Source organism: Gastrolobium bilobum, unplaced genomic scaffold, assembly GCF_033153095.1.
Source record: "Gastrolobium bilobum isolate Gb01-03AN ecotype WA unplaced genomic scaffold, APGP_CSIRO_Gbil_v1 utg2155, whole genome shotgun sequence".
In the NCBI taxonomy this organism is placed as follows: domain Eukaryota; kingdom Viridiplantae; phylum Streptophyta; class Magnoliopsida; order Fabales; family Fabaceae; genus Gastrolobium; species Gastrolobium bilobum.
The window spans coordinates 457179-478064 of record NW_026898746.1 but is presented as its reverse complement, the minus strand read 5'-3'; the positions used below and the strand labels follow the sequence as shown (position 1 = coordinate 478064).

Sequence of the window (20886 nt, the reverse complement as noted above, 5' to 3'; positions counted from 1 at the left end):
TTTTTATTTTGTCGAATGCGGATTGACATTCTGGGTTCCATCCTTGCACAACTTTTTTCTCTCAATAATTTGAAGAATTGGAGGGCTTTTTCAGCTGACTTTGGGAAGAACCGGGTTAGTGCAACCAGTCTTCCAGTCAATTGCTGAACCTCCTTCTTGCTCTTAGGGACTTTCGTATCAAGAACTACTTTTCACTTGTCGGGGTTTACTTCAATTCCTCTATTGGTTAGCATGAAACCCAAAAACTTTCCTGCCGGGACTCCAAACGCGTATTTTATCTGGTTCAAGCGAATGCGGTATTTTCTGAGCTTTTGGAATGTCTGCTCCAGATCCCGGACATGATTCGTCATATCAAATGACTTAACAATCATATCATCAATGTATGCTTATATATTTTTGCCCAGTTGATCCTCAAACACCTTTTTCATCATCCTCTGGTAAGTAGCCCCAGAGTTTTTGAGCCCAAAAGGTATCACGTTGTAGCAGTAATTGGCCTTTTCAGTAATAAAGACAGTTTTTTCTTCATCTTTTGGATACATCAGAATGTGATTATAATCAGAATAAGCATCTACGAAAGATAACAGTTGAAATCCAGCCGAGTTGTCCACTAGCTGGTCTATGTTGGGCATAGGTTAAGAATCCTTCGGGCACACCTTATTCAGATCCGTGTAATCAGTGCAGACTCTCCATTTTTCGTTGGGTTTTTTTCACCATGACAACATTGGCAAGCCAGGTTGTATATTGTATTTCCCAGATAAACCCGGCATCCAACAACTCCTTCACGTGTTCCTCCAGGACTTGTTTTCTTTCTGGCCCTAGCTTTCTTTTCTTTTGCGAAACTGGTGTTGATCCGGGATAAATCGCCAACTTGTGGCAGCAAAAATATGGATCTATGCCGGGAATCTCTGACAACTTCCATGCAAAGACATTCGTGTTGCTTTTGAGGAACCCGACTAATTGTTCCTTAATATGGCTGTCTATGGTCTTACCAATTTAAGTAAATTGACTGGGTTCTTTTCCCAGTACAAGATCTTCCAATTCCCCATTTGGTTCTGGTCTGGGGATCACTTCTTCTCTCATATCCAACTCAACCATATTTAGTGGTTTTCCTGAATGATGAGGGGTTGCCTTCTTACCGATTTTATCTCCTGGACGGATCCGGGGTGGACTCAAATGTCCACCTTTATTCCCTTTGACAATTTCAAAGTAGCATTCTCTGGATTCTCTTTGATCTCCACTGATAGTAATGACTTCATTCTTGCCACTTACCATTTTATCTTCTGATGCTTTGTGGAGACCAGCATGTCCCATTTATGTATGGTTGGCTTCCCCAGAATGATGTTGTATTTAAATGGGAAGTCAGCCACTATGAGTCTCACCCGTTCTGATTTGAACGCTTTCTTCTTTCCCACGGTTAACCTGATATCTATATAGCCTTTAGGAGGTGTATTTTCTCCATTAAAAGCTATTAAGGTTGTCTTGCAGGGTTTGAGGTCCTTTTCATCAAGGTTCATCTTTTTGAAGGCGCCCCATAATATAATGTCAGCACTGCTTCCTGCATCTATGAAGATCTTTTTAACCCAGAAGTTCACCAGGATTCCAGTGACGACTAACCCATCTACATGCCCTGGCAAAACACCTTGCATATCTTCCTTTGTGAAATGGAGTAGAGGAGGGTCTGGTTTGCTGGGGTCCTCCTTGAATTTAGGATGATCCCAGATTGAAAGCACTTCTTTTAAATACTTTCGCCTAGCACTTACAGTGTCTCCTCCTCCTCCAAGAGCTCCACTGATCATGTTACAATCGAACTCAGCTCCCGGGAATTCATCGTTATTGGAATCATCTTTCTGGTTCCTTTCCTTTTTCTTTTTCTTCTCAGGTACTGGACTCTTGCTCCTCTTCCGGTTTCCAGACTTTCTTTTGTTATTTTTGGAACCCTGAGTTTTGATCACATACTGGCGCAGTTTCCCTTCTCTAACAAATTTCTCCACAGCATCTCAGAGATCCCAACATTAATCAGTGTTGTGACCCGGTCCATCATGGAAGGCGCAATATTTGGACTTATCCAAACCTTCTTTATTAAATATGGGCATTGCCACTTCCCTCCAAATTTGAAAGCGTGAGGCATTCAACGATGTATACTTCTAATATCTTCCAACCCGGTCTCTATCATCCGGGATTCTGCTACTAGAGTCTTTCTTTCTATTATGGACCGAGGTCTATCTACTTTCTTCATCTCCGGCATTGCCACTTCCCTCCAAATTTGAAAGCGTGAGGCATTCAACGATGTATACTTCTCATATCTTCCAACCCGATCTCTATCATCCGGGATTCTGCTATTAGAGTCTTTCTTTTTGTTACCGGTCGACTCTTTTTCTCTCAGGGCCGAGTTCCTCCTTCTCGGGCTCATTCTCTTACCATCCTCAGATTGCGCATTTGCTATCTCCATTTGTTCGAGTTCTAAGTACTTCTTCGAACGAGTCCTGAATTCCTCCAACGTCCTTACTGGGTCTTTATAGACCGACTTGGCTAGTCTAGATGCTCCATCCAAGCCATCCACAATGAGATGTACGTGGATATTTTCTTGTAAACCTGGCACCTGCAAGGCAGCATCCTTGAACCGGTTGAGGTACCTCTGGAGAGTTTTTTTGGGTTGTTGTCGTATCTTTCCATGTGCGAATTCAGATTTGGGATGTTTTTTGCTTGTTGCGAAATTCAAGAGGAACTTCTCCCCAAATTTCTCGAAAGACCCAATGGAGTTGGCAGGTAAGGTTGAGAACCATGCCTGCGCAGCCCCAGTCAAAGTTATAGCAGATATCCGAGATATAAGGGGCTCATAAATCCCTCGAATATACATGTCCGTGTCAAATGAATCTATGTGGACCTGTGGGTCTTGACTTCTATCATACTTCGACAAGCGTGCCGAATCAAAATCCTCCTGGAAAGGAGCATTCAATATTTCACTAGTGAAGGGGCTATTATTGTACTGCCCCTTACTGTATTTCCTCCTGTATCCACCAGGTTCCACGCGTTCTCTAGGGGTTTGGGCATTTTGGTTGGGGTGTGTACCCTCCCCATTCCTTTGTACATTTGCTTCCGCCGAAGCATTCTGGACCAGAGGTTTCGCATTCATATTTCGGTTACCCATTCCCTGGTCTTCAGGGTTTGGGCCCCCAATGGTTCCCGCATTTGAGGCTCCTCGGTTCTCAGTAACTAAACTCGATCCTATCTGTCCAAGTTTTGGTTTCCATCTCGGCCATTTGCATCATGGCCTTGGACATTTGCATCACGACCTTGGACCCTTTTTGATCCAGGCCCTATCATTGCCAACAACCGCTGTTCCAGGTTCTGCATTCTCCTTGCGTTGTCCTCTTGAATTCTCCTGAAATCCTCCTGGCGTTGTAGATTGTTGCGATTCTCCATATCTTTGACTCTTCGCCAAATTACGGTGAAGGTGTTTTGGGCCAGGCGAGAATTAGGATCTGTGGGCTGTGCTCCATGAGCATCAATTTCTGGGGGATGTTGAGGAGGAGGGTTATGTAACGCTAGATCTGGAACTCGATTTCATGGTGCTGGGGTGGAAGTTGTGTCTAACACATCTTCGCTGACATAGACTGCATCATAGTCCACCTCGTTCTCTGGTTGATGATCAGGCTGATTAACCTCTTCCAGAACAAGACCCAACGAATGATTGGGCTCATTGGGAGGTTGGGGCTGTTGGCTGTTGCTCCTTGTACGGACTGCCATCCTCAGTCAGAATCGTGAGAATTTAAAATTCAAAGAATGAATTCTCCACAGACGGCGCCAATGTTCTGTCTTGGAGACTGATATGTCCAGTTCAATGGACTGGTATGTTGATCTTGGATCTAGTTCCCTCTCCAAGTTATCTATGAGAGAGATACTCTCGAGTCAAGCAGATCACTGTGCACAGTAAACAACTAACGGTTTTGCCAAAAGGGTGTGTGTGAATGTGCACAGTGACAACATAATAGTAAGAGAGAGAGAACGTAACGTACCTTTAGGATTTACATCTTATATATAGGAGTTACTTGTGGGTAGTGTGATACGGGCCTTTAGTGCCTCTGATGAGGGTCCAAACCTGTCTGCTATACTGTCGTATTAGGATTAGTATCCTTGATGGATACTATCCATAAATATACTTGATTTAAATCTTAAATTGTCTCTTATTGAGCTTGTCATTCAATGGGCTCCTTATACGGGTCCATAACAATATGGGTCACTGTTGTAAAAAGCAAAAGAACATAAATTATTAAGTGAAGATCACTAGCTAGATTGCATCTCTAACATACTTCTCATCATAGAGAATCTAATGCTATATCAAGAACTAACTCTCTTTAAAGTTGTAACTTTGTTTTTGATAGAAACTTATAAATGATTTTGTTAATTACATATCTTAGAAAGTAAATAACAGGGAAAACTACAGGAAAGTAGCGCATGAAGAAACCAAGTATTGAAGATTTGATCACTGCTCACAAAGTATCCTCCATGTATGCACGATATGATTCCTTCAATCGATAGAGACAAGGGAACAATAAGATTTCACTTTCGCTTTTAATTATTCTCTCTCACTTTAGATCAATTTTCGACAATGTTAAATTGGACTAGACCGTGAATTGGCGATGTTTTCCAGTTCAAGTTCAATTGTTTAAACTTAATGATCAAACAAAATCGTTACCTCATAAAAGTAATTCAAATGCTTCAATATGAAATACAAAAAATATTTGGGAAATTCAACAAAATATTGAAGATTCTCAAAAGAAAATCAACATTGGTTAGTTGGTTCGACTCATTAATTGGTCAGTTAAATTGGATTCTGACAAGATTTAATTGTTCTAAAATCGCCTAATTAAGCATGAATTCAATTTTAAAACCAAGTAGTTTTTGTTTATTTTCCCAGTATTCGCAAAAAAAAAAAAAAACCAAGCCATATTCAACTAACTTATATCCAGTCCAATCTAATTCTAATAACATTTTGATTTTAAACAACGCTATCATTTATATAGAACAATACTGATGTTTCCAGTCTTATATACAAACATTTAAGTATTATCAATCTAGATCAATTAATTGGCTTTGACGATTTAAGATTTAGAATTTAGAGTTGTCTCAGACAATACCGAGTTAGATGGAGTTTAAAAATCCTCCTTTTAAAATTATCCTCTATATATCTGGATATACATGAATTTTTTGTTTTGTGCATTCTCTAAGTCGTTAAAATTTTTGTTGTTTGAAATTTCAGGATATGCTTTAAAAATGGGGATTCAATTTTTTTTGAAATTGAAAAATAATTTTAGTATAAATTAGATTTAGTTTAGCTGATAAAGACAAGCATTTTTATAAAGCTTAAAGTTTGATTCTTGTTATCAACGGCGGTGGACCTAGGGAAGGGCTAGGTTGCTACCGCTGCTACATAAGTTTTGAATTATTATTATATATATATATATAATTTTATTTTAATAATATTTATAGGTTATTACAGCTAAAAATTAATCCCTCTTTAAAAAAAAAAATTAAAGAAAACCCTATCCCCCTCTCATCTATCCCTTGTTTTTCTCATTTTATGGCTTCTATTTCTCTTTATTATTATTTTAAATGAAAGTCTGGTAGAGTTATTTTTTTCCTTACTTAAAAAATTCAGTTTCTCTTGATCCTTGCATCGTATATATAAATAAACAAGCACTGGTTTGTACTCTATAGGCAGCACAAGGTAAGCGTTTGATTGATGGAAAAATTTTATGAATAATAGGGAAATAAGAATAGTAGGGAAATGGTTGGAAAGTGAGTTTGGTAGGAAAATATAAAAAAAGTTGTTTCGTTAAAAAAAATATTACCGGGAAAATTAAGTAACATTTATGAAGTCTATGTTTGGCTGTAGGTAAAATATAAATGGAAAAAACGATGCTCTTACAAAAATACCCCTGTTTTAAATTTTTTTTGAAACAAACATCCTACCCTTTACCTTCAAAACAAGAAAAAATATGTGTCTTTGGAGGGTACAATAGTCATTTGAGATATTGTCTACACAGTGCTTTTGTCGGTTTTCACAAAAAGACCACCTCCAAGAATTCTTTCTGAAGAGTGCCAAACACCATCATTCCACTTGCATATTCAAAATGCAATGCAATTAGGATTGGTGGGGATTTAGACTAAATCTATGGAATCAAACGAGTGCTTTCCGGAATGCTTCCTTGGGATGCATAGGGAAGTTTGAAAAAGAACGCAACCAAACACCACCTTAAGCTATATTTTTAATCTTAACTTATTCCATTTGAAATTAAAGGAAAGCAATTTCTGTTTTAAAAAAAAAAACAAAATGATACAAAAATATACATCATGATATTTTTCAATCATTTGACACCATTGTTGATTGAATTCATACCGTGAAATTAAACAGTAGCGCAGTAATTTGAATAGTACGTAGTACTCACTTTATCCAAACACATCAATACTTAGTAATAGAATAATTACTTGTACTTGTTTTCCCAATTTCTGTCGGAACTATTGAAAGTGCTTTCTCATCAATAAAGATTATCAAGGGAAAACTTTGAAATCAAACAAAAAAATTAATTTATTGATAATTCTTTGATTACATATTGAAAAAAAAAATTATTTTGAATTTTAGTGTAGTTACAAGAGAGAGGTTATACTTACAATCTTTTTTCACTTATAATTTCTTACAACTCAATTTTAATCGTTGATTTTCATCAATCTAACGATTATAATTTATTGAGTTATAATTATTAAATTCTAATAAATTATAATAGTTATATTGACAAAAATCAACCGTTAAAATTGGGTTGTAAGAGATTATAAGCAAAAAAAATAAAATATTAAGTATAACCTTTTCTTTAGTTTCAATTACATAAGAGTTTAATAATATGAAAAAACGTAAAGCAAGAGTTAAATGAGCCGAATTTGATTTCTGTACAAATATTCTTTCAAACTTTTTATAATAGGTTCATGTTTTATTATAAGTATTTTTATTTATAATATATTTTTTTTTTTTTAATTTCGCCCACCACCGTAAAAATCCTCTCATTGGTTATCAATACAATTCCTCTTTAATAAGCGCGCAATTTGTAAGTTATTTATAAGTTCTCATTGACACCTATGAGATATCTTCACGTTAGAATAACAGAACCTCTCATTCCTTTAAGTGGATCCAGTGATGTTATACACATTAACACATCCACAGGTAAATCACTGTACCAATGGAGTGGCGAGTTTGAACTTAGAACGCAAGAACATCTCAGAATGGGTTTAATTTTGACTGGTGTTTTTTGTGTTTTGAGAATTACTATATTTGAGTAAGGTTCATGCTTTGCAACAAAGCACCAATGTTTCTTGGGTTTTGAGAATCGTTTTCAGGGAGTTTTTAATTATTTTTTATTTAGAGACAGTTTCGTAATTATTGTAATTTGGCTTTTTATTGCCTATTTAAGAACATTGTGAACTCTAATTTATTTGGTTTGGTTTGTTTAAATAAAGATTATATTAAGAGTTTAGCCCACATTGATTCCTAGTTTTTCAAACGCTTCGACATTATTAATTTCTGAAGTTAGATGTCTTTTTTTCAGTTGAGGCTTGCTGGACTTGTTATTTACATGAATTTATATGAAATCAACCTCTAGGCCAAAAAATAAATAGTAAATATTCAATTTATTGAACTTGTTCCTATCTCAAGGAAACATGTAGTGTCTTTTTTTCTTTTTGTGGTAAACATGTAGTGTCTTAAAGATAAAGAAACTTGACAATTACGGAAGTAACAGCATCAAAGGTATCAAATATCTTTATTCTTTCCTTTATTGATAGAGACAACGGGCACACATGCAACTGTTCTACGTACAGAAAATTTGAATATTTCAGTTAAATTTAATTAGGTGAGTTTACTGTATATGAATATTATCATGCTTATAAATTTAGATTTTCTGTCTATAATTATCATATATACGCAAATCTCGAACTTGACAAAAATACTTGAAAGTTACATTAAGATTTCTTTTTCGGCATTTCATTTTTGAATCATACTTTGATTGTTTTATGGGTAAAGTGTTTGTCATTTTAAAGGACGTAAAGTTGTGTCATTTTAAGTGAGAGAAAGAGATAGATAAAGGAGGAGAGAGAGTGGACAAAAAAAATAAAGATGCGGGTCCCACATCTTTATGAGAGTGAAATGATATAAGTTGTGTCATTTAAAAGGATAAACAATCTTTCCTTGTTTTATATATGACCCAACATGCATGTATGACGAGATACCCAATAACACCTCATTTGATATGTTTTATCTTCCATTAACATAGTTCAAATTTGCAACACTAGTTCCACTTTTTTAGGGATTTGAACTATGTTTGTGAGAGATAAAACATATCAAATGAAGTGTCATTATGTAGATCTTGAAAAGTTATGTGAAATAAAAAAAAAATCATTTGATTTGAATACTCGAGTCAAAAGTTATGGCTTTCCGAAGTTTTAAGGTAACAGAACTAATGAGATTGTGCCACTTGGCACAATCCCGTGAGTTCTACAGAGGAGGGGGGCGTCACTCAAATGAAAAAAAAAAAATGAATGTGTGAGTGGCGCGGGGTGTTGTTAGCAGCGCTTAGCTATGTAGCATCGATACTGACACGGGACACGTGGCACTCCGACACGACACTCCGACACGTTAATTTTAAAAAATATTAGATTTCGACACGTTATGACATGTTTTGATATTAAATAATATTTTTAATTTATGTAGTGTATATTCAATAATTTAACAAAAAAATGAAACTAAACTTATAATATTCATCAATTTTGCAAAGAAACATAATATATCCCAAATATTTATATTAAACTTAATAAAATAGTAATCGTATTCCAACGAATCTAATAGTTGGAACTAAAAACTCAACGCAACGCAACCTTTGAACCTTTTTTTGAATTTCTATAAAGCGTGTTAGAGTGTCAGGGAGTGTCGGAGTGTCGAAGAGTGTCGGGAAGTGTCGGACACGACACGTCAGGGTTTTTGAAGTTTCGGTGCTTCATAGGCGCTTAGTGCCGCTGGGTCCCCCTTACGTCACTCAATGACCCCCATTAGTAAATATTGTGAATCGAATACCAAATTAAAAAATTAAATGGGTAAAAACCCCATATGGGTCAAATAGCCCTTATATTAATAGTGTTAGCTTTTTCCACAATCAATTCATGGTGTGTAAAGAACCTTGGGATACACCACCCCAAAAGCTACACATTTGGCATGATTTAAGATATAAGATTTGAGAAGTATTTTGAATGATTTAATTGTAATTATTTTTTTATTTTTAGAGGTTAATTGTCGTTATGTTTAATTTAGGAATTTTCCTTATTTTTAGGATTTTAGAATTTTAAATTTTGAATCAATTTGTAATTAGTCTATAAAAGGTGCTTATGATCCTTATTTTAGGAGTTGAATTTTGTTATTTGATAATTAGAAATTGAGAACTGGAGGTTACTCTTTTGTGAAATCCTTACTTTCTGTTTAGCCACTTTTCTATGCGCTTTCGGCATCATTTGGTATCAGAGCACTAGGTTGCCTTCAACCAATGGCTGAACAGAATCGTGGAGGTCGACGACGGCGGAGTCACGAGAGTAGGGAACGTGGATTCGTTCCTGAAGAATATAGACAACTGCATCAGATTGACCGCGAGACATAGAAAATGAAGAGCTCGGAAGGCGAATTCAGGATTTGAAGGAACAACTTGAGCAAGCATTGGACAAGAAAATCCAAGTTTTGAAGCAACTATGTGTGCGGCCACAGAGAAAGAGAATTGAAGATTTGGAGCGACGACTCATGCGAGTATGCATGAAAATTCAAATTTTGAAGCAAACTCTTATGGAGGTGCAGAGCATGGAAAGTCAATATTTGGAGCGGAGACTTGCATGGACAAAGTTGGGCATTCAATCCAAAGAAGGAATGGAATTAGATGACGCATCTGATGACGAAGAAGAGGACGTCAATCCCTTGAGGATTCTAAACCAAGGACAAAATTGGGAAGTACGACCTGGAAATCAGTTCACTTTTGAAGAGATATCGAGATGCAAATCAGCATTCCTGACTTTGATGTCTATGATCATAATCCAGTTTGTGATGATGAGCCGACTTATGATGATAATCTAATTTATGATGATTATCCTATTATTGATAGTTATCCCATTTATGATGATTATCCATCTTATGATGAAGATTCAATTTATGATAAAGATTCAATTTATGATGATAATCTTGTCTATAATAAATCTGATGGTGAATTAGATTATGAAGATCTCATAGAGGAAGATTTATCATTTGAATTTTTGTCTAAAGAAATTCAGATCAGTGGAGATAAACAAGATTCGAGGACGAATCTTTTCCAAGTGGGAGAGAATGATGCACTTACAGTTGGCCCATTGCACATGGTCCAACTATTGATTCAGGAAGCCCAGAGTCAACCAGAATTGTGGCCCAATAAATATGGCCAAATTGTTAAAAGAAGCAGTAATTTGAAATATAACAAATTACAATCAAACCCAAGTCTAAATGAAGCATCAGATATGATTGTGATTTGTTCGACAAGAAAAGGAAAGCAACACATTTGCCATGATTTGAGATATAAGATTTGGGAAGTATTTTCAATGATTTAATTGTAATTATTTATTTATTTTTAGAGGTTAATTGTCGTTATGTTTAATTTAGGAATTTTCCTTATTTTTAGGATTTTAGAATTTTGATAATTAGAAATTGAGAACCGGAGGGTTACTCTTTTGTGAAATCGTTACTTTCTGTTTAGCCACTTTTCTATGCGCTTTCGGCATCATTTGGTATCAGAGCACTAGGTTGCCTTCAACCAATGGCTGAATAGAATCGTGGAGGTCGACGACGGCAGAGTCACGAGAGTATAGAGGATCCAAAAAAGGGAACTGATTTAAAAAAGGAGACATCCGCCGAGATAAAGTATCGACGTAAAGTGGGAGAGTAGCAACGGTAACCCTTCTTAGACCGAGGATAACCCAGAAAACACATTTATGAGACTTGGGAGCTAATTTATCCAAACCTGGACCAAGATGATGAACAAAACACGTAGAACCAAACACATGTGGAGTTAAAGGATATAAAGCTTGATGAGAAAATAAAATAGAGTGAGGTACCTTATGATTGAGAACAGATGATGGCATGCGATTAATAAGATAGCATGCAGTAAGTATAGCATCACCCCAGAATGTGTATGGAACATTACCATCAATTAACAAGGCACGAGTGGTTTCAACCAGATGGCGATTCTTGCGCTCGGCTACACCATTTTGTTGAGGTGTATGAGGGCAAGATGTTTGATGAAGAATGCCATGAGATGAAAAGAATTGTTGAAATTGATGAGATAAGTACTCACATGCATTATCACTACGAAAAGTACGAATAGGAATACCAAATTGAGTTTTTATTTCATTATAAAATAACTGAAAAATAGAAAACAACTTAGACCGCTTTTTCACTAAAAATAACCAAGTACATCTGGAATAATCATCAATAAAAGTAACAAAGTACTTAAAACCCAAAGTAGAAGAATGATGACTTGGTCTCCAAACATCAGAGTGGACCACAAAAAAAGGAGAAACAACTTGACGACTAAGACGACTCGGAAACGTACTACGAGTATGTTTCCCAAACTGACAAGACTCACAATTTAAAGTAGAAAGAGATGATAAATGGGGAACCATCTTCTGAAGCTTTGCAAGACTAGGATGGCCCAGACGAGCATGGATAGTAAGAGGAGAATCCATAGTGGAGCAGGCTGAAGAAGAGGGAACTAGTTGATAGAGGCCCTGAGACTCACATCCTTTGGTAATCTCCTTCCCCGAACTCCGATCCTGAAAGATGACAGAGGTTTTAGTAAAAGATACAACACAGTCAATGGATTTGGTCAACCGACTAACAGAAAGTAAGTGAAAAGGATAATCGGGAACATATAGAACATGATCCAGAGATAAATTAGGTAAAAGAAGAACCGTGCTAGTCCCCCTTGATTGGACCAGAGACCCATTGGCCATAGTAAAAGTGGAAAAAGAACCAGTAGTACAAAGGGAAGTGAATAAGGACTTATTACCAGAAATGTGATCAGAATTCCCAGAATCTAGAGTCCAAGGGCCAATAGAGTGCAACTGAGATATGCTAGCAAAAGAATTACCAGAATTACCAGTGGGAGCAATGGATGCAGTAGGACCTGATGTTTGCTTCTCAGACCACCAAGTCACAAATGATTTTGCCTGACTCTAAATAGCTTCACAAGTAACAGCAGGTCGAAAAATCTGCTTGATAAACGGATGAAGAGTAGCTTTAATGAGACTACACAACTGAGCATAAATCATCTTCCACCGTGAGCGCTCCATTTCCGCCGCAGATTCAGCCTTAGTGGTGAGATGGGATGTATAATTCTGCCATCCAACCAAAGTCGCATATCGGAAGACCAACTGTCATAGTTGGACCCATCCAATTTATCCACACTCAACGGAGCAAGGATATAATTGGAAAAAATAGTAGACTCCGACTTTTGTCCAGTCGGAGTCCCAGAACCAGGAACATTGGAGACATGAGGGTCCATAAACAAAAAGAAATCAGAAAGAACAGATCACAGAACTAACCGGTAGAAGAGGGATCTGTGTGTCAATGCAAAAAGATGTCGAAACAAAAAAACAAGACCGGATCCAGAATTGTCTCAGCAAGACGAAAAAATCGCAACCCGCAGCGGCCCAAAAAGCGGCTCCACGCGCCTCCACGCGCCGCCTGTTGGAGGAGGGTGCTGAAAATTGCACGCCCGCGTGAGAGCGCGTGGGTGGTCTTCTGAGGGTGCGGCCGGTGCCGGTGTGACCGCGTTGTCAAGACGATCACGGCGGTAGGCTGCGTGCCTGAAAATTCCACCGGACGGTGGTGGTTGACGATACAGAAGCGTGAAGTGGGAGAAAATCGTTCGGAAACTGACAACGAGACAGTTTCAGAAAAAAAATCTGTAAAATACGATGAACAGTGGGTTCAACGGAAAAAAAAAATACAAATGTTCCTTAGGCTTTTGATACCATGTAAAGAACCTTGGGATACACAGCCCAAAAGCTAGCTCAAAGGGTGGGAGTGCCCAAGGTCTTATAAACTTCACATTAGTTGTACATACAACCAATGTGGGACTATATATCTCAACATGGTGTTCTACGCTTACATTATTTGTGATATATAGTATTTGAGTTCATTTAAATTTTTCAAATTGGATATTTAAAAAAATTAAACTTGCTTCAATTAATTTTATGTACTTCAAATGCTTTCTTTATGTGGATTGCAGAGTAAGAATTGATAATTTTATTTTAAATTCAACACAAATCCTTACGCAATTTCACAAAAATAAATATTAAGTCAATTACCTACGTGTGCGATACTTATTTCATTTTACATAGTTTCAACTGCCTTAAAATTTAGGAAGAGAAACGGTAAGCAAAAGTGAAGGAAACTTGTTTGGTATAGGTTTTGTTTGAGTTTGATGGAGAAGTGTGGGCGACAATTGAATTTGATCACGTTTGGTTTAAGTTTTGGGGAAAAAAAATCATGCATATAGAAAGTCTGGACAACGACTTCATAGTTGTTTTTTTGGATAAAATTAACTATTCTAAAATACCACTTCAGATGTGATATTTTAAGATAGGTGGAGAAGTGGAAAAGGGGATGCCAATTTTAGAATCAAAATGACCCTGTGCATGCGTGTAAAGTGAGAGACTTTAGTTATTTTTTACAATGGGGGTATTTTAGTCAATTCAATCTATTTTCTCATCATTATTTTACTTTCAACCAAATATAAATGTCGCAAATTTACCTAAATTTTTTCGATAATATTTTAATGAACCAAATATTTTTAAATTTTTCCATCAAACTCATTTTTCTATTAGTTACTTTTTTTTTTTCAGTAAAAAAAAATATCTGCAATATGAAAAAGTGAAATCTACATAAAGCAGAACGCATGCTGTTGGAAAGCAGAACACATGGTATTGGAATCTACATAAAGCAATAACCATCATTACATTGAAACAGTGAAATATAATCTGAAAAAGTAGCTTTTGTCATTGAATTACAAATAATTAAAAGCTACTACAATATTCTTCTCTCATTGATCTCAATTATCACATCATTATTACAAAGAGAATATTATTCACCCTCTCTATTATAATTTTTTCCCTTCGTTGTCTAGACTCCTATAGTTTCAAAGTTACGGTATTCACCTTAATATAGTTTTCTCTTATGTTGTGTTGATTTAATATCATTGTTACTAAAATTGAATAAGATCGGCCGATATAACTAGTTTAACAACAAGAAACCAAACCATGAGCCAGTCGAATTAATTTCTTTGGAATTTAGAATTTAGAATTAATTTCTTTTCCGGCTTTTCATTTTTTGAATCATACTTTGGTTGTTTTATATATGATCCAGTATGCATGTATGACGATATATGCATGTTTATACTTATGTTAATAGTGTTATTTTTTTCCACAATCAATTCATGGTGTTCTACGCCTACATTATTTGTGATATATAGTATTTGAGTTCAATTAAAGTTTTCAATTGCTTCAATTTTATGTGATTCAAATGCTTTCTTTATGTGGATTGCAGAGTAAGAATTGATAATTTTATTTTTAAATTCAACAGCGTTACGGAATTTCACAAAATTATTATTATGTCAATTACCTTATTTCATTTTACATAGTCTCAACTGCCTTAAAATTTAGGAAGAGAAAAGGCAAGCAAAAGTGAAGGAAACTTGAAATGACTACCCTCTATTAGCTTTATCACCTAATGTAATATTGGAAAGCAGAACACATGGTAATGGAATCTACATAAAGCAATAACCATCACTGCATTGAAACAATGAAATATAATCTGAAAGAGTAGTTTTTGTCATTTAATTACAAATATTTGAAAGCTACTACAATATTCTTCTCTCTTTGATCTCGATTCTAGCTGAAGGATAGACTTTTTATTGAAAAAGAGAAGTTTATATATGTAGAAGATTAAGTTATAGAAGATTTATATTCCATTACATTAACATTGGAACCATACCTTGAATCCATCAAACTTGGACTCAACCTAAACATGAGAATGCAGAATTCCATTTGGTTAAGAGCACCATCTCCATCCAAATCACCTTCCATTAGCATGCACACGAGCTCATCATCGCTGACCTCTAAACCAAGCAACAAAGTGTTCATCTTCAAGCTCTCGAACGTTATGAGGCTCTTGTTCACATCCATTAGCAAACGAAACCCGTTGCAGAGTTCCCCAATAAACCCTTCTGCACCAAAGCGTGCAATCATGGATGGAAAAAAGTCCTCGAAGTCGAAACCATAATCTAGTTCCATCATTGAGTGAAACTCAACGATGATAAGAAGATTGGTATATAGCTCATGATCATAGAAGAGTGTGAACAAGAGTGCTTGATGTGAATGATGAGGTGAGGGTATTATATAATAAGGAGGAGGAGGGTAATTAAGAAACCGATTGGTACGGTAAATCAATTATGGTGATTCTGTTGCGTAGCTTCTTGCGGCTTTCATAATGCGACAAGATGCATTCTTTTTATTGGCAACTGAAATAGATATTCTTCTTAGAAGATGCCTTGCGATGACACGGGTGACGATCGATATATAATAAACAATTTGTAAAAATATGCAGCCTTAAATAATTAATTAAATAATATTATTGGTGTCGAAGCATGGATTTCATAAAAGTTATATATAATCATGGTAAGATAATTATTTAAAAAGTCGAATAATGCTTAAGTCATTTTTCTGATAAAAAGTGCAAATACCGATTTTGCTTTACGATATAAATGGATACCTGAGAAGTAACTCGAAAAACAAAAATATAAATATAAATATTCCTAGAAAAATATCTAAGTCAAGAATATCAAATTTGAGAAGAAAATAATAAGCAGTGATGTCAGAACTAATACCAGCTATTTCGTAGTAGAAAATGCGTACCAGCAAAGTGTATCGAAAAATTAATGTAAAAATATGATAATTCCTAGAAAAATATCTAAGTTAAGAATATAAAATTTCAGAATTAAACGATGAGAGAAACTAATTAAACTAATATTGTTAGTTTAAGTGTGTGTGCCACTATAAATGGGTGGGCACAAAACCCTAGGTCAGAATGTTACACTTCTATGTAGGTGCATTCTTGGTTTCATGAGTGCCACTTTCTTCCATGCAACTCCATAGCCTTCCTTGCATGAAAATCACCCAAGACACTACTTTTCTACTTGATTCTTTCTCTTTAACCTTGGAAACACTTGAGAGCAAACTTGGAAGGATGTAGTGTATTGATCCATAGAAGTTTATGTTTTCCACCTATATGCTTGATGGAGATGCACATGAGTGATGGATGAACACCTCTCAGGCGTATGAGATGCAGAGCCACGTGATTGCTTTGCCATTCTTTGAGGAGCTGTTCTTTGAGAGATATTTTCCTTACGATGCTCACAAAAGGAAGCAGGGAGAATTTGAGCGCCTAGTGCAGGGCTCTATGACTATTGACGAATACTTGACTAGGTTCAATGAACTGGCCAAATTGCTCATTTTCGGATTGCTATGCCTACACCTGCATTTTTGGCTGCTAAGTTTCGTAGGGGACTTAATGGGGAGATAGCGAATCGGATAGCTAGAGCTGCATCCAGAAATTTTGGTACTTTGATCTAGCAGCGCCAAGATATAGAAGATGTTTGTGTGACAAACAAGAAGAGGAAGACTTGAGAGCCAGAGGCAAAGGGATCTAGTGGCTCCATTACTTGGAGGGACAAGGGAAAAGGCAAAGAAAAGCAGTTACCTGCCAGGTAGTCGCCTAATCAGTTCAAGAGGACATCTACTCAACAGGGGAGTACAGCTAGATCTTCCACCATTCCCAGATGTACCGGGTGTGGGAGATCACATGTTGGGCCTTGTTCCACCGGCCAGGTTATTTGCTTAAAGTGTGGCAAAAAGGGCCACTACGCCAGAGATTGTTCCTCACCGGTTGCTACAGCGACACCCATTGTACCACCAGTTAAAGGCCATGTGTACACTTTAGATCGCCAGAAGTCGGATAGAGCGTTGAACCTTATGAGAGGTATTGTTTCTATCGGTGGTTGTGACGTAGGTGTGTTATTTGTTTTCGGGGCTATGCACTCTTTCATTGCAGACCCGATTGCGATGGGGCTTAAGTTGCCAATTTTTGTGCTTTCTCCACCTTTGCGAGTTACTACTGCCATCAGGGATAAGTATGATGCTTCATCTATGCACCGTGATGTTGTGTTTCAGTTGGATGGTCGAGATTATTTAGCAGATCTTATTTGTCTATCCATGGTCAACCTTGAGATCATTTTGGGTATGAATTGGTTGTCCAGAAACTGTGTGATGATTGATTGCTATGCAAACAAAGTGATGATGTCTCCTTGTGATTCCACTACTAGTTCTCCTCCTTATTTTTCAGTGCTTCAAGCAAGAAAGGCCTTAAGAGCAGGGGTATATGGCTATGTCATGTTGGAAGGTTTGGTGAGTAGGACTCAAGCAGATATTACCAGTATTCCTGTGGTTAGGGAATTCCTTGAGGTGTTTCCTGAGGAGATTCCTGAGTTTCTGCCACTTCGGGAGATAGAGTTCTCCATAGATCTTTTACCTGGTGTGGGTAGGGTTGGGAAAACGGCCCAACCCGGCTCAACCCGTCCCCACCTGCGTTCAACCCGAAAAAAATGAGTCGGGTTAGGGTTGGCTCGAAAAATAAACGAGCCAGAAAACTCAACCCAACCCGACCCGAGTCGGGTTAGGGTTATCTCGAAAAAATGGAAAAATAAAATAAAATTCCATTGATGCTGTAACTTCTAATTTTTTTTCCTAAATTATTAATTCATTCAATACAAAGACATTATATAGATAAACCATAGAAAATTCCTTTTGCATTTGGACTTGGACTTATTGGCAGTTGGCACCCCATTCACGGTGTCACACATATTATAAAAAGGTCCTTAATGCACGGTTTTGGACTTATTGGCAGCTGCAGGGTATTTTCGTTTGGATCTTTGGAATTATAATTTTAGGTTTTAGCTTTGCAATTTACCTTCATTAATTTTTATACTTTTATATTAAAAAAAACCATAACCCGCGAGCTAACCCGTTTGACCCGTGGGTTGGCTCGATTTTTTTCGAGCTGAAACGAGTCGGGTTGACTCGAGTTACTAACTCATTTTCCCTAACCCGATGGGTTGGCTCATTTTTGCCAAGCCTAGGTTTGGGGTAGCGGTGTTCATTAACCGATCCAAACCAATTCAAACCGCGGAAACCGAACCGAAAAATCGATAACCGAATAAACCGAAAACCGAAAAACTGAAAACCGAAAAAAACCCGCAAATTTTAATTGGATTGTATCGGTTTTTGGTTGGGTTGATGAAAACCAATCCAATCCAAACCGATCCAATATATTAATTTCCCTCTGTATACTTGGGTATTTTCCTAATCATAACCTAAAAATTTTTAGACCCAAGACTCATTAACCCATCAATTAGACCCAAGAAAAAATCTAATCACATCTCATCAACAAAATTTTATCTTTGTCGAGCTTTATATCTCATTGCTAAAAAAATATATATTATAGTTTACTAATACTTTCGTATTTAAAAAAAAAATTACAAAGCCAATATATACAAAAGATGTTATTTGCACAATAATCATGAAATAAATTTTAAAATTTTCAAAAAACCGAAAACCGATCCAATTCAAACCGAAAAAAATTGGATTGGATCAGATCGGATTTAAAAAAAATTCAAACCGAATGGATGATTATATGATCAAACCGAAGGGATCAGATCAGATGAATTTTGCTTCCAAAACCGATCCAATCCAGACCGCAAACACCCCTAGTTTGGGGCCTATTTCATTAGCTCTATACCGGATGTCTCCACCTGAGTTAGCAGAGTTAAAAAAGCATATTAAAGATCTTTCCGTGAAAAACCTCATCCGATCTAGTGTGTCTCCTTGGGTAGTACCGGTCATCTTTGTCAAAAAGAAAGATGAGAGCATACGATTGTGCACCGATTACAGGAAGTTGAACAATGTGACAATCAAGAACAAGTATCCCCTCCCACGTATTGACGATCTTTTAGATAAGCTTAGGGGTGCTTGCGTGCACTCAAAGATTGATCTTCAGTCCGGATACCATCAGATCCGAGTTAAGCAGGATGATATTCCTAAGGCCGCGTTTCGTTCGAGATACGGTCATTATGAGTATTTGGTGATCCTGTTTGGACTCACCAATGCATTGGCGGTATTCATAGATTACATAAACCTTATTTTTCAGCAGTACTTGGATTATTTTGTGATTGTCTTCATTGACGACATATTGATTTACTCCAAGAGCAAAGAAGAACATGAGGAGCACTTGAGAATTGTATTGCAAATACTGAAAGAGAAGAAACTTTATACAAAGCCGTCGAAGTGTGAGTTTTGGCTCACTTAAGTGAAATTTCTTGGGCATGTCATTACTGCAAGAGGAGTGGCAGTAGACCCAAACAAAATAGAGGTAGTATTAGATAGTGAGAGACCCAAATCAGTTATGGAAGTGAGGAGTTTCTTGGGTTTGGCAGGCTACTATAGGAGGTTCATTGAGGGATTCTCCAAGATGATGTTGCCACTTACTCGCCTTACCAGGAAGGAGACTCCGTTTGTGTGGACTCACGAGTGTGAGGAATGCGTCTAGGAGCCGAAGGATAGATTTACAACTGCACTAGTGTTGATCCTTACTGATCCTGCGAAAAAGTTTGAGCTATATTGCGATGTTTCAAAGGAGGGGCTAGGTTGTGTATTGATGCACACTTGTAGAGTTATTGCTTATGCTTCGAGGCAGTTAAAGCCTCATGAGGAGAAATACTCGACTCACGATCTTGAGTTGACTGCTATTATTTTTTCCTTTAAGATTTGGAGGCACTACCTGTATGGAATGAAATTTACGGTGTTCAGCGATCATAAGAGCTTGAAGTACCTTTTTGATCAAAAGGAACTAAACATGACACGGTAAAGATGGATGGAATTTCTTAAGGACTACGACTTTAAGCTGAAGTACCACCCAGGCAAGGCCAATGTGGTATCTGATGCTTTGAGTCAAAAATCTGTTAGTCTATCTAGCTTAATGATTAATGACTTTGATGTGATTGAGAAATTTCGATACTTGATAGTGACCTCTTTTTTTGGGGGTGCACTTTTGAAGATGGAAACCGTGAGAGTTAAAAATGAGTTAATGGATAAGATCAACGAGGTGCAGGTGCAAAGTGAATGTCTTGATTATGTAAAGAACCAAGATGGTGTGTCTTGAAACGATAAGAGATTGTTAATATTTCAGAACAGGATGGTGGTACCTAGGGGACTGTTGACGGAGGGGTGATGTCAGAGGCTCATAAAGGCCAATTCACTATCCACCCTAGGGCTACAAAGATGTACCAGGATTTGAAGAGAAACTTCTGGTAGCCGGGCATGAAGAAAGATATAACAGTTTATGTATCCAAGTGTTTGATATGCAAGAAAGTGAAGATTAAGCACTATAAACCATCTGGTAAGCTTCAACCTCTTGAGATTCTGCAATGGAAGTGGGAGAGCATTTTCATGGACTTCGTGGTGGGATTGCCTAAGACTCAGGCTCGTTGCGACGCTATTTGGGTTAATGTGAACAGATGGACTAAGTCTGTCCATTTTCTTCCAGTGAAGGTGAGCTTCTCTACAGAGCAGTTAGCCAAGCTATATGTTTGCAAGATTGTGAGGCTTCATGGGGTGCCTGAGAGTATCATTAGTGATAGGGACCCGAATTTTACATCTAGATTTTGG

At 37.0% G+C, this 20886-nt stretch overlaps 2 protein-coding genes across 2 annotated transcripts; both read right to left on the bottom strand.

The window, feature by feature from the left end:
- Nucleotides 1–1265: 1265 nt before the first annotated feature.
- On the bottom strand, nt 1266–3133 carry LOC133283802 (uncharacterized). The gene is made up of 2 exons (XM_061480711.1): nt 2143–3133; nt 1266–1996 (listed from the first exon to the last, which is right to left on the bottom strand). Exons 1-2 carry the CDS (start codon nt 3131–3133, stop codon nt 1266–1268), a joined length of 1722 nt encoding a protein of 573 aa, XP_061336695.1.
- An 11697-nt stretch (nt 3134–14830) lies between these two features.
- On the bottom strand, nt 14831–15467 carry LOC133283810 (calcium-binding protein KRP1-like). The gene has a single exon (XM_061480721.1). It carries the CDS (start codon nt 15403–15405, stop codon nt 15055–15057), a length of 351 nt encoding a protein of 116 aa, XP_061336705.1. The 5' UTR covers nt 15406–15467; the 3' UTR covers nt 14831–15054.
- Nucleotides 15468–20886: the final 5419 nt, after the last annotated feature.

What these genes read in the sequence shown, in the direction of transcription:
- LOC133283810 (XM_061480721.1), bottom strand. Translation starts at nt 15,405, where the DNA reads ATGATGGAACTAGATTATGGTTTCGACTTCGAGGACTTTTTTCCATCC.
- LOC133283802 (XM_061480711.1), bottom strand. Translation starts at nt 3,133, where the DNA reads ATGAATGCGAAACCTCTGGTCCAGAATGCTTCGGCGGAAGCAAATGTA. An exon ending in CGGGTTGGAAGATATTAGAA is followed by an intron (nt 1,997 to 2,142) that starts GTATACATCGTT and finishes GGGATCTCTGAG; the next exon opens with ATGCTGTGGAGAAATTTGTT.